Source organism: Chiloscyllium punctatum, chromosome 11 (genome assembly GCF_047496795.1).
Source record: "Chiloscyllium punctatum isolate Juve2018m chromosome 11, sChiPun1.3, whole genome shotgun sequence".
Taxonomy (NCBI): Eukaryota; Metazoa; Chordata; class Chondrichthyes; order Orectolobiformes; family Hemiscylliidae; genus Chiloscyllium; species Chiloscyllium punctatum.
In genome coordinates this window covers 109,864,525-109,878,812 of record NC_092749.1, presented here as the reverse complement: position 1 = coordinate 109,878,812, position 14,288 = coordinate 109,864,525, and the positions used below count along the sequence as shown (strand labels likewise).

At 42.8% G+C, this 14,288-nt stretch overlaps 1 protein-coding gene across 1 annotated transcript in view; it reads right to left on the bottom strand.

Annotated features, from left to right (window-relative positions):
• Window positions 1–14,288, bottom strand: part of ism1 (isthmin 1) — a 92,464-nt gene that overhangs the window by 31,879 nt on the left and 46,297 nt on the right. The window contains exon 2 of the mRNA XM_072581513.1: window positions 7,265–7,516. Within this exon, the coding sequence (XP_072437614.1) occupies window positions 7,265–7,516 (252 nt within the window). The remainder of the gene's footprint in view (window positions 1–7,264; window positions 7,517–14,288) is intronic.

The window sequence follows — 14,288 nt, the reverse complement described above, 5'->3', positions numbered from 1 at the left end:
ACGTGCAGGTCAGGTGAATTGGCCATGCTAAATTGCCCGTAGTGTGAGGTGCATTAGTCAGGGGTGAATGTAGGAGAATGGGTCTGGGTGGGTTGCTCTTTAGAGGGTCGGTGTGGACTTGTTGGGCTGAAGGGCCTGTTTCCACACTGTAGGGATTCTAATCATTCTAATCATATTGGATTAAAACCACCGAAGTAATGGAAAGATTGGAATTTAAACTTTGTAATTTTGAGAGTTAAAAGCTAGGTTTGTGATGTAAGCAGATACCTACACTCATCGATGAATGAGAAAGACTGCAGTAGACCCAAATAGCAATTAAACACGACCAGTTCGCTATTTGCTTGCCATTTTGATAAACCCCCTTGGTCTCGTGCTAACATTTCTACACTGGACCTGCTGCAATGTTCCAATAAAACACAACACAAGCTCAAAAAACAACATCTCACTCTCTACTTAGGCATTTTGCAGCCTTGAGATCCCAATATTAGACTTATAAAATAGCTTCAAAACCAAAGAGTGGTATGAATCAGATAGCCCTCATAAGATTTGTCTCCCCTTTTCATGCAACATGGTGAAAATCAATTTCACTAGCCTTCAGATTCTACGCCTGTAATATATAGCATGGGAATTTCCATGAGTACAGTGAAAGGTTTATCCATGACCAACTCCAACACCAATTTAAACACAAAAATACCTAGCCTACAATAGGAAAACACAATGTCCAGCATTACAGAAATAAATGTTCAGTACAAAGAAAGAAAAAGGAAAAGAGAAGAAAAATAAAGAAAAGAGAAGAGATAGAGGAAGAAAATGAAGAAGAAAAGTGAAGAGAAGAAGAAGAGAAAAGAAAAGAGAAGAAGAGGAGAACAGAAGAGAAGAGGAGAAGAAGAGAAGGAGAAGAGGAGAAGAAGAGAAGGAGAAGAGGAGAAGAGGAGAAGAGAAGGAGAAGAGAAAGAACAGGCAGAGTGGATGAGCTCTGTCTAGAGCATCCTGTTCCGCTGCCATCTTGTATTTAAGTATATAGGTGTGTACAGCTGAGAAACAACTGCAAAGTGCTCATCTCCTTGAACCTCTAAATTTTCAAATATTTTAGATTGAAAGACCACTTTTCAAATACATTCACAGTCGTGCACACCACTGTCTGCATTATAACACTGTACACCAGCCACGATGTGAAATCCCTACATGTAAAGAGTGCTTCAATAAGACTTTCAAGAAAACAAGTTTTAGAGATTAGAAACGTGTGTAGAAATGCATTGATGATGTTTAGCTCGTGTGTGTGGAATGTGTATTTTGGGAAATAGCAATTGCCCCAGGAGACAGAGTAGGGTCAGATGATGCTTTTGGAATAATAAGAAAAATAACTTGAGGTAAATGTCCAAATGAACAATCAGTTTGTAAAGGTGTGTAAAGCCTCTTGCGGCACGTATAGAAAAAAAAACACGTATTTGCCTGAAAAGGTGTGACCAGTCTGATACAATAGAGGTGTTTATTTTTAATAAGAAGGTGAATCACTCAACAGTAAATTCAATGGATAAGAGAGTGTGGACAGTCAGACTGGATGGAGAAAGTGAGGAATGCAGATGCTGGAGATTAGAGTCAAAAAGTGTGGTGCGGGAAATACACAGCCGATCAAGCAGCATCCAAGGAGCAGGACAGTCGACATTTCAGGCATAAAGCACTTCAACAGAAATGCCTGATGAAGAGCTTATGCTCGAAACATTGACTCTCCTGCTCCTCGGATGCTGCCTGACCTGCTGTGCTTTTCCAGCACCACACTTCTTGAGTCAGACTGGATGACTGACTGAGGATCAGCTGTAGTTCCAATGGGAAGCGGACTAAAAAGAACAATGGGGATATTGACTGGGTCACATCAAAGGCTCGTGTCTGTTACTGTGATGGTTAGGAACCGCTCTATAACTCTGGAGGGTTCTAACTGGGTAATCAGGAGGCAGTGATTGAGGAGGAGACTTGCAATGACTGCTAGAGATTCCTTTGTCAATCCTGTCACTGGACTGGTCTCTGTTCTTGAAGAAAAGCTAAAGTCGCCACTGTATCACTCTTTCACTCGAGAAAAGTGACCGGGTGGTGAATTTAACCTCAGGGTCACCACACTGCAGGTGAGGGGTGAGGTTGAGAAGTCGAGACGTCCATGCCAACATCAGCTGGCACGGGAATTGAACCTGCGCCATTCACATCACTCTGCATTACAATTCAGCTCTCCAACCACAGCATCCCTGAAATCCTTGGCAGTCTTCCTTTCCTTTCCTCTTTTATGGGATATGTGTACCATTGGAAAGGTCAGCATTGTTGACTGTCCCTAATTGCCCATTTTAGGGGTAATTAAGATTCAACCACATTGTTGTTGTTCTGGAGTCACATGTTACCCAGTCAAGGATGGCAGTTTCCTTTCTTAAATGGACAATAGCTGTCATGGTCACCATCATAGCCTCCCCTACAGTGTGGAAGCAAGCCATTCAGCCCATCAGGCTACACCGATCCCCCGGACAGCACCCATCCTGACCCACCCAATCCCTACGGCTAACCCACCTAGCCTGCACAACCCTAGACACCATGGAGCAATTTCCTATGGCCAATCCAACCTAACTTGCACATCTTTGGACTGTGGAAGGGAAACCCACACAGACACAGGGAGAATGTGCAAACTATATACAAATAGTCGCCCGAGGCTTAAATTGAACCCAGGTCCCTGGCTCTGTGAGGCAGCAGTGCTAACCACTGAACCACCATAAGACTATCTTTCATTTAAGACCATAAGATGTTCGGAACAGAATTAGGCCATTCAGTCCATCAAGTCTGTTCTGCCATTTGATTACGGCTGATTACATTTCTCAATCCCATTCTTCTGTCTTCCCTCTACAAACCTATCTATTTCTTTCTTAAATTCACTCTAAAGCTCTCTGTGGCAATGAGTTCCACAGATTCACCACCCTCTGGCTGAAGAAATCCCTCCTCATCTCAGTTTTACTCACTTCGTTCTGAGGCTACCTTGTCTCGTTCCTAGTCTCTCCAACCAGCAGAAACATCTTCCCCACATCCACTCTGTCCAGGTCTCTCAGTATTCTGTAAGTTTCGATTAGATCTACCCCATCCTTCTACACTCTACTGACTACAGACCCAGAGTCCTTAACCGTTCCTCATATGACAAGCTATTCATCCCCGGGATCATTATTTTGAAGCTCCTCTGGACCCTCCCCAATGACAGCAAGTCGTCCCTTAGATATGGGGCCCAAAACTGCTCATTCTTGCAGCTCTTTGCAGATAAAATTTATATTAAACTTGATCTCCATCCTCTTCCTAACTAAGAATTATGATGTTGTGCAAAAATTCTTTGCCATGTATCAGAACTTCACATTAACGCTGAGTTCCCTCCACAGATGCTGCCAAACCTACTGAGTTTCTCCATCAATTCCTGTTTTGTTTCTGATTTCCAGCATTGGCTGTTCTCTCATTTTCTTTGCTTCAGAGACTTCGTTGCTCTTCACCTCTCAAAGTGAATTTCAGAAACATCCTCAAAGTATCCCTGAAGGGGTCAAACATGGGAGTCCCCAGCCTCTGACTGACCAAAATGGAGACGCTACATTTGGGAAGGCATTGAACATATCAAGGGAGTTTTTCAGGAACTTATAGGGAGAGTGTGCATTAACCTCCAGAGTTGACATTGTTGTGCTGGAAAAGTGCAGCAGGTCAGGCAGCATTCGAGAAGCAGAAGAATCGACATTTTGGGCATAAGACCAATTTTCCAGATGAAGGGCTTATCCCTGAAACATCGATTCTCCTGCTCCTCGGATGCAGCCTGACCTGCTGCGCTTTTTCAGCACCCCACTCTCAACTCTGATATCCAGCATCTGGAGTCCACATTCTCTCCTAGTTGATCTTAACCTCTGAACAGTTCACTTCCCAGTCCTTCAAGCACCACCCACCCCTCTACATATGGCCGAGTCTGCAGAATGCACACCAGATTCTTCAACGTAAACCCTGCTCAATTCCACCTTCAGGTGACTATCTGTATGGAGTTTGTACATTCTCCCCGTGTCTGTGTGGGTTTCCTCGGGATGCTCTGGTTTCCTCCCATAGTCCAAAGATGTGCAGGTTAGGGTGGATTGGCTATACTAAATTATTCGATAGTGTGCAGGCTAGGTGGGATAGTCAAGGGAAATGCAGTGTCATGGGAATTGGGTGGAATGTTCTTCGGTGTGGACTCAATGGGCTGAATGGCCTGCTCCCACACTGTAGGTATTTCTATGATTCTATGAACCATTACAGAACTCATTGGAATGGAGAGTGGAAGCAAGTCATTCCCGATCCTAAAGGACCATTTCAAAAAGAGGTTGTCTGAACGTGGATGGGTCCCTGGTGAATCTTGAAACCTATTAGGGAGACAGCATAGGCTGAGACAAGGAAATAATTCCTCCTGTGCTATAGGGATACAGTAAAGGTGGGCCTTTATTGGTTTGAACGAAGAGCTCAATGTACTATTGGGCACTTTGCATTGACGGACAACACTTGGAGGACGGTGAGGTCTTGTCATTCAAGAAATCCCACATTCCTCAACAATCCCTCAGAAAGGGTCATAAAGGGCAGAGCTTGGATGGGGTCCAGTTGTGATAGGCAGTGGAGACAAATCTGTTTTGGCTTGGGTTGACCCCTCTAGGGTTGTTTATGGCGATCATAAGATGACTAAGGAGAAAAGAGAAATTATAAAAAGTCGTCCACATGTGTGAGCCACCCTATCTGGTCAGGACAGGTCCCTACTAAAGTCACAATCCTGCTTCTACCTGGTGCACCCCAGCCTGGTTTAACTCTGACTGCATTCATCGTATTTATCAGATTAATTGCGGTCAGTTTCGCTGAATTGAAACCCCAACAACAAGTACTTACAGAAATCAGTACAATGGGGTGGTGGTGCCTGATTCCCACAACAGTCCCAATTTTCATTCTCCACTCCCAGTTACTATCAAGCTTGTCACATCATCACTCTCATGTCCTTCCACAGATGCCCTGGAAACTCTCCATAGACTATAGGGATCGGTAGATCTCAGTTTAAGTACCACTGCCCTTGAGGACAGGTGCTTTGTTCTTATTTGAAGAGGTTGTTACAACTAGGGTCGCTCTTTGGAAGCACAAAGGTCTCCCTAAATATAAGCAATACAGAGTCATGTTGCACATTGCTACCACAAGATGTTCTAATTGGGGGCAATTCACAAACAGTTATCTTTGAGCATTTGGCCATCAGTGAGCTTATTTGTTTTATTTCAGTTCACTCAGATGGATAAAATAGCAGAATTCTTGAAACGATAGCGAGCTAGCAGTAGACTGGGCTTGATCTGCAAAGGCCACTTCTTGAATGAGCTTAATCAAATGCAGCCATGCATTCAATTGGATCTCTTACAGCACCATCTGCATTGCTTGGCTGGCCACTATATTGAGTGGAAGCAACTGTTTATCATTTAAATCCTATTAATTCCTTAACTCAGCTAAATATAATATAAATCTAAATCTCCAAGTGCTTGCTAAGCTATGGAGGCAGCTTTTTAATTAAGAATTACGAAGCATTTACTACTGGATGTCCAATATAATGTTGCACAAGACAAAACTGGAAAGCTTCAATCGCACATGACACCTCTTTTTAAATAATGTTGGTCAATTTTCTGTTCAGCATTTGCTTTTTTTGCATATTGTGACATAATGTTTGTTAATTGAACGAGTCTAAGTTAGACAGGTTGACCAAGCTCTTAACTGAGAGTACACATCACATTAACAGTGCACTATAAAGAGGCACAGTTGTCACTAAGGTCAGTGCCGAGGATTATTCCTAATCTAAAATAAAATAATCTAACCCATGCATCCCTCAATTCACTGATGTCCATATGCATGTCCAGCATTAAGCCCAGTTTCTTACCCTCGTATTTTGTCTCTCGGTTAAAACAGATATTTGGAGCTCAGTTGGTATAACTATCATCTTGAAGTCTAAGAGTTCAGGATCCACACCAGAGATGTAAACACAAAAATCTAGACTGACTTTTCCAATGCAGTTCTGAGGGAGTGCTGCACTGATAGAGGTACCATCTTCAGGGATAGTGCTACCTGAGTCCCTGACTGCCCTCTTATTTACAATTCCAAAGTCGATAGTGAACACCCAGCAAGCAATTTTAAAAAAATTTTCATTCATGATGTGAGGGCATCATTGGCTAGGTCAGCATTTATTGCCTATCCCTAATTTCCCAGAGGGCAGTTAAGGGTCAGTGCTATGGGTCTAGAGTCACATGGAGGCGAGGATAGAGATTTCCTTCCTTAAAGGACATTCATGAACCAGATGTTTTTTTTTCCCATCAATTGGATTTGTGGTCATCATTAGACTCTTAATTCCAGAGATTTTTTTATGTTGAATTCAAATCAATCTGCCGTGTTGAGATTCAAACCTGAAACCACAGAACATTGCCTGGGTCTCTGGATTAACAGTCCAGCAATATTACCACTAGGCCATCGCTTCCCCTTTCGCACCTGATCAACTTTGAGAACTTCAAACAACAACATTGATGTGAAGGTGCCTGTGTTGGACCAGGGTGGACAAGGTCAGAAGTCAGATCAACTGGATTATAGTCCAACGGCTTTATTTGAAATCACAAGCTTTCGGAGCGCTGGTCCTCCGTCAGGTGAAGTCTTCAGCGCTCAGAAAGCTTGTGATTTCAAATAAACCAGTTGGACGATAACCCAGTGTTATGTGACTTCTGACCAACAATATTGAGAGAAGAGATTATCAGGATGAGTATCAATTGTACTCTGAGGGGGCTCTGTGCAAATTGGCTGCCACATTACAATTCAAAAGTTATCTCAATGCCCTTTGGAGATGTCTTATGATAATAAAATGCTCTATGAAAATACAAATGTTTACATTCAAAGACAAAAACAGTGAAACAAAAGACATCTTAATACTTTGGAATTGAAACAACCAAGCTGAGAAAAAATAAAGCATGATGAGAAATTTAAACAGTAATTCACTTAATACTTCCCTCAAAGAAAAATAAAAATGTTGTTTGTTTAAATAAAATTTAATTAATAATTTGCCCAGTTCAGTGCACCATTCTTGCTGAATGAAAATTGTTGATAATTGGGCCTTGTGTATCTTTCAGAAGCAAATCAATGAGCATTAGTGCCTATTTTAGATGCTGATAGACCATAATAATCTTCTAATGCCATTCACATACAGGCATTAGACGTGTCAATAGCTTTACTACTGTACCTGTATGTTGGGGTTCTGCCCATTGATATCCACTTTGGACAGATCAGGGAAGTTCTCCAGATCTAAGAGGAACGTCCTGGGTCCGTCTCTCTGGAAGGGTGCATGTTCCTCCTCCTGTTGAGTCCGGGGTTTTGGAAACGTTCTCTGTTCTGGCTGATAACGAGAAACATCGGCCTTCCCCTCGTACTCTCTCACTGTTTCAGCAGTCCGAGCCGCACTAGTGGATAAGGACTTTCCCACGTTAACACTATTCTGCAAATTGAAGAAAGTGAGAGCAATTCATATCAAAAATCTGAAGTACAAAAATGGAGCATTCCTGTGAGAAGACACATTTTGTCAACGTTTTTTCATCATGTACAAATCAGGATGACTCACAACAAAGGGGAGCAGCAATTTTTACTGCATGAACAGAGCATCCTCTACTCTTAAAGTACAATTGAATCTTATTCCCGTTTGTAACAATATTCTTGCAAATTGTTCTGATGAATGCATCAGAAAATCTTTTGTCAAAAAGGGTTTATATTTTTCAATGATTCATTTCAGTAAAACACATTCACAAACTGGTATTAGCAGAAAGTGCTCTAAATTACTTTGTCATTATTTCCTAGGATGTGTAAAGAATTCACAGTCTGACAGGAGGATAGAGACAGATTCAATAATTGCCTTGAAAAGCAAACTGGATAAGTTATTGCGGGAGAATTAAAAGGCAAATAAAGAGCAGAGGAGTGGAATTGAGCCACAGAAGAGCAAAGCTGATGGGCCGAATGGCCTATTCTGGGAGGTATACTGTTCCAGGATTCTCTTTGTGAGGTAATGTTGAGAAATTAGGCCATTTCTTTTCTCTCTTTGACACTAAGCATAAGAGATCCCAATCTCAGTTTAATGAGCAACACCACGGGGGTAAGTTCAAAGGTCTTGGTGTGGCATGAGCTGTATGGGAAGAACATAAATTGGTAAAATTACATGAAGTATTTTATGAATAAATAGCTGGCTGCAAGTTACGGGTTCAGTCAGAAAGCATCCGCTAAAATGGGTTCTGAAAAACAGCAGAAACACACGATCCAATTACTGTCTTAAACTCACTGCCAGAGACTTGTTACTTGTTATGATGTATAATGCTGGGCTATTTTTAATAATAAAAGTACATTTTCTCTGGAAAAAACTTGGCACCAAATACTCAAAGAACACAAACAAATTGCTGCTGATTAATAGCTAATGTGGATAATAATGGCATAAGGGCTGAAAGGATAGGCATGATAGATTCCTATATATTAGTGCACAGAAAATCTAATAGGTGTTAAATTATCCAATACAATACTACTTTAACACGGCAAACAGAGTGGTATCTTTTAGACGAAGAATTAACTTTGAATGAAACATATTGTATTGTAATGAACAATTGTCAGGTCATGTAAAACTTGCGGTATTACTGAAAAAGGATGCATTTTGTTGGAATCTTTCATCTTGAACTCATCAAGGTATCATTAGATGTGATTGCACAACTTATCTGACGAAGCAGCTGTGCTCCGAAAACTTGCGACTTCAAATAACCTGGTGTCGTGTGACTCCTCACCCTGCCTACACCAGCCCAACACCTGCACCTCCACATCATTCCACAATTGGACAGCATTTGCTAAACCACCCAGAGGATGCTAAAAATTTGCTAACAACCAATTTACGATTGTCAGTTTTGTGTGCGTGTTTGTGTGCATGTGTGTCCATGCTGGAAGCTCCAGATATTAATACACAGGGCTCTGATCTTCGCAGACAGAAAGCTTGGCAGTGAACAGTCAATCATTACCTAACTCATTCAGTTACTGTCATGGCAAACATACCAATCAGAGAACCCTTTAGAATTCTCTCCTCAGATGGTATGAAGTACTGTTTCCCCCTTCCTTTGGTATTCTTGAGCATGTCCTGATCACTGCTCTCTTATATATAAAAGACTAGTTCTGGTCAAAGGATGCACTGAACTGCAACATTCAAAGTCTGACAGAGATATGACACATCAGAGAAATTGGTGCTACAGATAAAGAGATAGTGGGAGCGAACATAGAACAGGATAGCACAGTACAGAAACAGACCTTCCAGCCCACAATGTTGTGGCAAAGATGAGACCAAATTAAACTAATCGCTTCTGCCTGTCCATATCCCTCCATTACTTGCTTATTCTTATGCAAAAGCCCCTTAAACACCCCACCATGCCCTGTCGGCAGCACGTTCCACACTCCTACCACTCTCTGTTGTAAAAAAATGCCCCTCACATCTCCTTTGAACTTTCCCCCTCTCACCTTAAATGCATGCCCCCTGTTATTAGACATTTCACCTTTGGAAAAAGATTCTGACTGTTAACCCTATCGCTGCACCTCATAATTTTATAAACTTCTATCGTCTCCCTTCAGCTTCCAGCACTCCAGAGAAAATAACCTGAGCATTTCTAGCCCCTCCTTTCGAGCTCATACCCTCGCATTTTTCTAAATTAAACTCCATCGGCCACTTCTCAGCCCATTGGCCCATTTGGTCAAGATCCCGTTGTACTCTGAGGTAACCTTCTTCACTGTCCACTACACCTCGAATTTTGGTGTCATCTGCAAACATACTAACTATACCTCCTATGTTCATATCCAAATAATTTATATAAATAAGAAAACGCAGTGGACCCAGCACCGATCCTTGTGGCACTCCACTGGTCACAGGCCTCCAGTCTGAAAAGCAACCCTCCAACACCACCCTCTGTCTTCTACCTTTGAGCCAGTTCTGTATCCAAATGGCTAGTTCTCCCTGTATTTTATGAGATCTAACCTTGCTAATCAGTCTCCCATGGGGAACCTTGATGAATGCTTGACTGAAGTCCATATAGATTACGTCCACCACTCTGCCCTCACCAAACCTCTTTGTTACTTCTTCAAAAAACTCAATCAAGTTAGTGAGACATGATTTCCCACACACAAAGCCATGTTGACTATCCTTAATCAGTCCTTGCCTTTCCAAATACATGTACATCCTGTCCCTCAGGATTCCCTCCAACAACTTGCCCACCACCGAGGTCAGGCTCCCCGGTCTATAGTTCCCTGGCTTGTCCTTACCACCCTTCTTAAACAGTGGCACCACGTTAGCCAACCTCCAGTCTTTCGGCACCTCACCTGTGACTATTGATGATACAAATATTTCAGCAAGAGGCCCAGCAATTACTTCTCTAGCTTCCCACAGAGTTCTAGCGTACACCTGATCAGGTCCTGGGGATTTATCCACCTTTATGCATTTCAAGACATCCAGCACTTCCTCCTCTGTAACCTGGACATTTTTCAAGGTGTCACCACCTATTTTTCCACAGTCTATATCTTCCATATCCTTTTCCAAGTAGATACTGATGCAAAATACTCATTTAGTATCTGCCCCATCTCCTGCGGCTCCACACAAAGGCTGCCTTGCTGATCTTTGAGGGGCCCTATTCTCTCCCTAGTTACCCTTTTGTCCTTAATGTATTTGTAAAAACCCTTTGGATTCTCCTTAACCCTTTTTGCCAAAGCTATCTCATGTCCCCTTTCTGCCATCCTGATTTCCCTCTTAAGTATACTCCTACTTCCTTTATACTCTTCTAAGGATTCACTCAATCTATCCTGTCTATACCTGACATATGTTTCCTTCTTTTTCTTAACCAAACCCTCAATTTCTCTAGTCATCCAGCATTTCCTACACCTACCAGCTTTTCCTTTCACCCTGACAGGAATATACTGCCTCTGGACTCTCGCTATCTCATTTCTGAAGGCTTCCCATTTTCTAGCTGTCCTTTTACTTGCAAACATCTGTCCCCAATCAGCTTTTGAAAGTTCTTGCCTAATACTATCAAAATTAGCCTTTCTCCAATTTAGAACTTCAACAGTTTGATCTGGTCTATCCTATTCCATCACTATTTTAAAACTAATAGAATTATGGTCGCTGGCCCTAAAGTGCTACCCCACTGACACCCATGCTGGAGATCAGATTCAGAAAGTGTGGTGCTGGAAAAGCACAGCAGGTCAGGCAGTATCTAAGGAGCAGGAGAGTCAACATTTCAGGCATAAGCCCTTCATCAGAAATCCTGCCTGACCGACTGTGCATTTCCAGCACCCCACTCTCGGGTTAGAGTTACCCTGATGCGGACATGGACTCTATTTTGTGTAAATGACCATGCACCAGTCCAGTGACTGAACGGCAGATGGTTACTTGACTGTCAAAGGTGTGTCGTCTAAACTCAACCCTTCACACACGACATCTGCAGCCTACTCGGAGGCTGAGGGGTGACCTGATGGAGGTTTACAAAATTATGAGGGGCATGGATAGGATAAATAGACAAAGTCTTTTCCCTGGGGTTGGGGAGTCCAGAACTAGGGGGCATAGGTTTAGGGTGAGAGGGGAAAGATATAAAAGAGACCTAAGGGGCAACCTTTTCATGCAGAGGATGGTACGTGTATGGAATGAGCTGCCAGAGGATATGGTGGAGGCTGGTACAATTGCAACATTTAGGAGGCATTTGGATGGGTATATGAATAGGAAGGGTTTGGAGGGATATGGGCCGGGTGCTGTCAGGTGGGACTAGATTGGGTTGAGATATCTGGTCAGCATGGACGGGTTGGGCCGAAGGGTCTGTTTCCATGCTGTACATCTCTATGACTCTATAAGAGAAGATCAGCTGAAGAGGAGGGTCTGTCCCATATCTCATTGTGCCTTGTTATGGAGTACAGGGCGTAATGTACGTCTCTTGCGAGTGAAACCAGCTGACCCGGGACAGAGTCTGCACCACAACACAAACCAGCTGATCAGACTTGCCACAGAAGTAGGCCATTCAGTCCATCGAGATTGCCCCGCCATTCAATGATATCATGGCTGCTCTGATATTTCTCAATATCACTTTGTCGCCTCTTCCCCAGGACTTGTTCCATGGGCACAGTTCAGGTCCTTGTTGAGGAATAAATGGGGTCTCTGGAGATACACTGGAATAACTCACAGACAGACCTGTCAGGCAAGTCCGTCAGATTATTCTTGCAGCTACACGACAAAATCACATGATGCTTAATGCCGCAGTCTGGCACGTGACTGGATAATAAAATTGGCATGAAACCATTGTTTTTACACCCTGTGCTCTGCATTAATGGTGCCATGTCTGCTTAAACAAAATGGGATTGAAACTTAACCTTTGGAATGCAGATTCAGTGTAACTGCTAAAAGAGCTGGAGAAGTGAAATTCATGATTAAATGTTACTTTGCAAATCATGGAATTGAACTAAAAAGTGTTCTGCATTTTCTCAGATTTTCCCCAACCTTTTGTACACTCTGAAACATGTCCCTCTGGGAGGTTATGTCTTTCTGTGTTCTGAAACATAATTTTGAATTTCTAAGTGCTGTTGGTCAGTGGTTCAAGTTTTTGTTATTGTTCTGCGTGCCCAGGGGTTGGTCATGTAGATTACAATCTCACCAGTGCCTCAAACCAGAGCAGCATCTGACCGTCCATCAGCAACTTTGTGTAACGCACCCTCTTAAACCAGTGCTGGCCAACCAACTAAATTAACCGCAAATATTGCAAAAGAGAAACAGAAAATAATGCCGACGTTTTCAAAGTACTTCCACCCCCCCCCCCTCTCATTTGAGAAGCGAGGCATTTTCACCAGCTACAGTCGCTAATGTGGAGATGTTACACTCAACAGACATGAGGAGTTGGACTCTGAAGAATGAGGAGTGCAAGGATGAGTGACCTTGGTGAAAGGCACTCGGAATCATCTGGATGGATAGAAAGGGCAAAAAGGTGGATTGGATCAAGAGTAGTAGTTTGGGAAACGAAAGGGTTGCCAAATGTAGTTACAGAGAGAGAGAGAGAGAGAGAGGAAGGAGGGGAGAAAGAGAGAGAGACAGAGAGAGAGAGAAAGTTAGGAGAAAGTGAGGACTGCAGATGCTGGAGATCAGATTCGAGCATTTTGGGCATAAGCTCTTCATCAGGGATTATCAGGAAGATAGCCTATTGTAGGTATTGGGAATGAAGACCTGGCAGCCTTGCCCTGGCAATATCTGAAGGAGGAGTTGAGAGTAACAGAAGAAGAGGGAGAAGGATAATTGTTTCAGTAGGTAACATGGAGATGTTGACCAATGGTGCCTGAAGAAAATCAGTGAAGAAGCAAGACAATACTCATGAACCCACTAAGGTTATGGTAACAATGATCCAATGACTTATGAACATGAACAGAAAGATGTGCACAAACATTATGTTCTGACCATATGTCCCACATTTTCTGAAACACATAATGTGAAAAAAAACCCAGTATTAACATGGACACTTGTATATAACATCGATTTCCCTGCTATGTAGCTGGTAGAGAGAAATCATGATCACTAACAGAAAGAGTTAGAGTTGGAAGACACAGATTTAAGGAAAATGACACAAGATACAGTGGTGACAAGAGGGGGAATGTTTTGAATGCAGCTGATGGTTAGGATCTGGACTTTGAAATAACTCTAGAGAGGCCGGTGTCCCATCATCAAGTCATCCTTTATTTACTCATGGACAGTCTTTGACACTGATCCAGCTCCCTCAGAGTCAGCTCTCAGAGAGAACAGGATGTCTGATACCCCTGTTCTTATACATCAGCCAGGGCTCCCTATTTGGACCCGGTTAAGAGCCCCAATCAGGGAACTCATATTCTGACCGCATTACAATCACTACAGATTGCACTGTCCAAGGGTGGGGGTGAAGGGGAGTGAGAGGGGAGCAAAGGCAAGTCCAAACAAGACTTTCGTAAGAGATAAGCACCTCTCCAGAAAAGAAAACAAATCTGTGAGGTCGATGGGGAGAAGGTAGGAGGGTGGAACGAAGTTAACAGCCATTGCAAAGAGCAGGCACAGTCTCAATAGGCTGAATGGCCTCCTTCTGTGTGACTGTTCTTTGGCTCTGTTTGGAGGGGTTGACTGGATTGAACCAATATTCTCTGGTGGTTAGAAGCTTGAAAGTGATCTCATGGAAATGTCTCTGAATGCTCGACAGAATAGACACAGG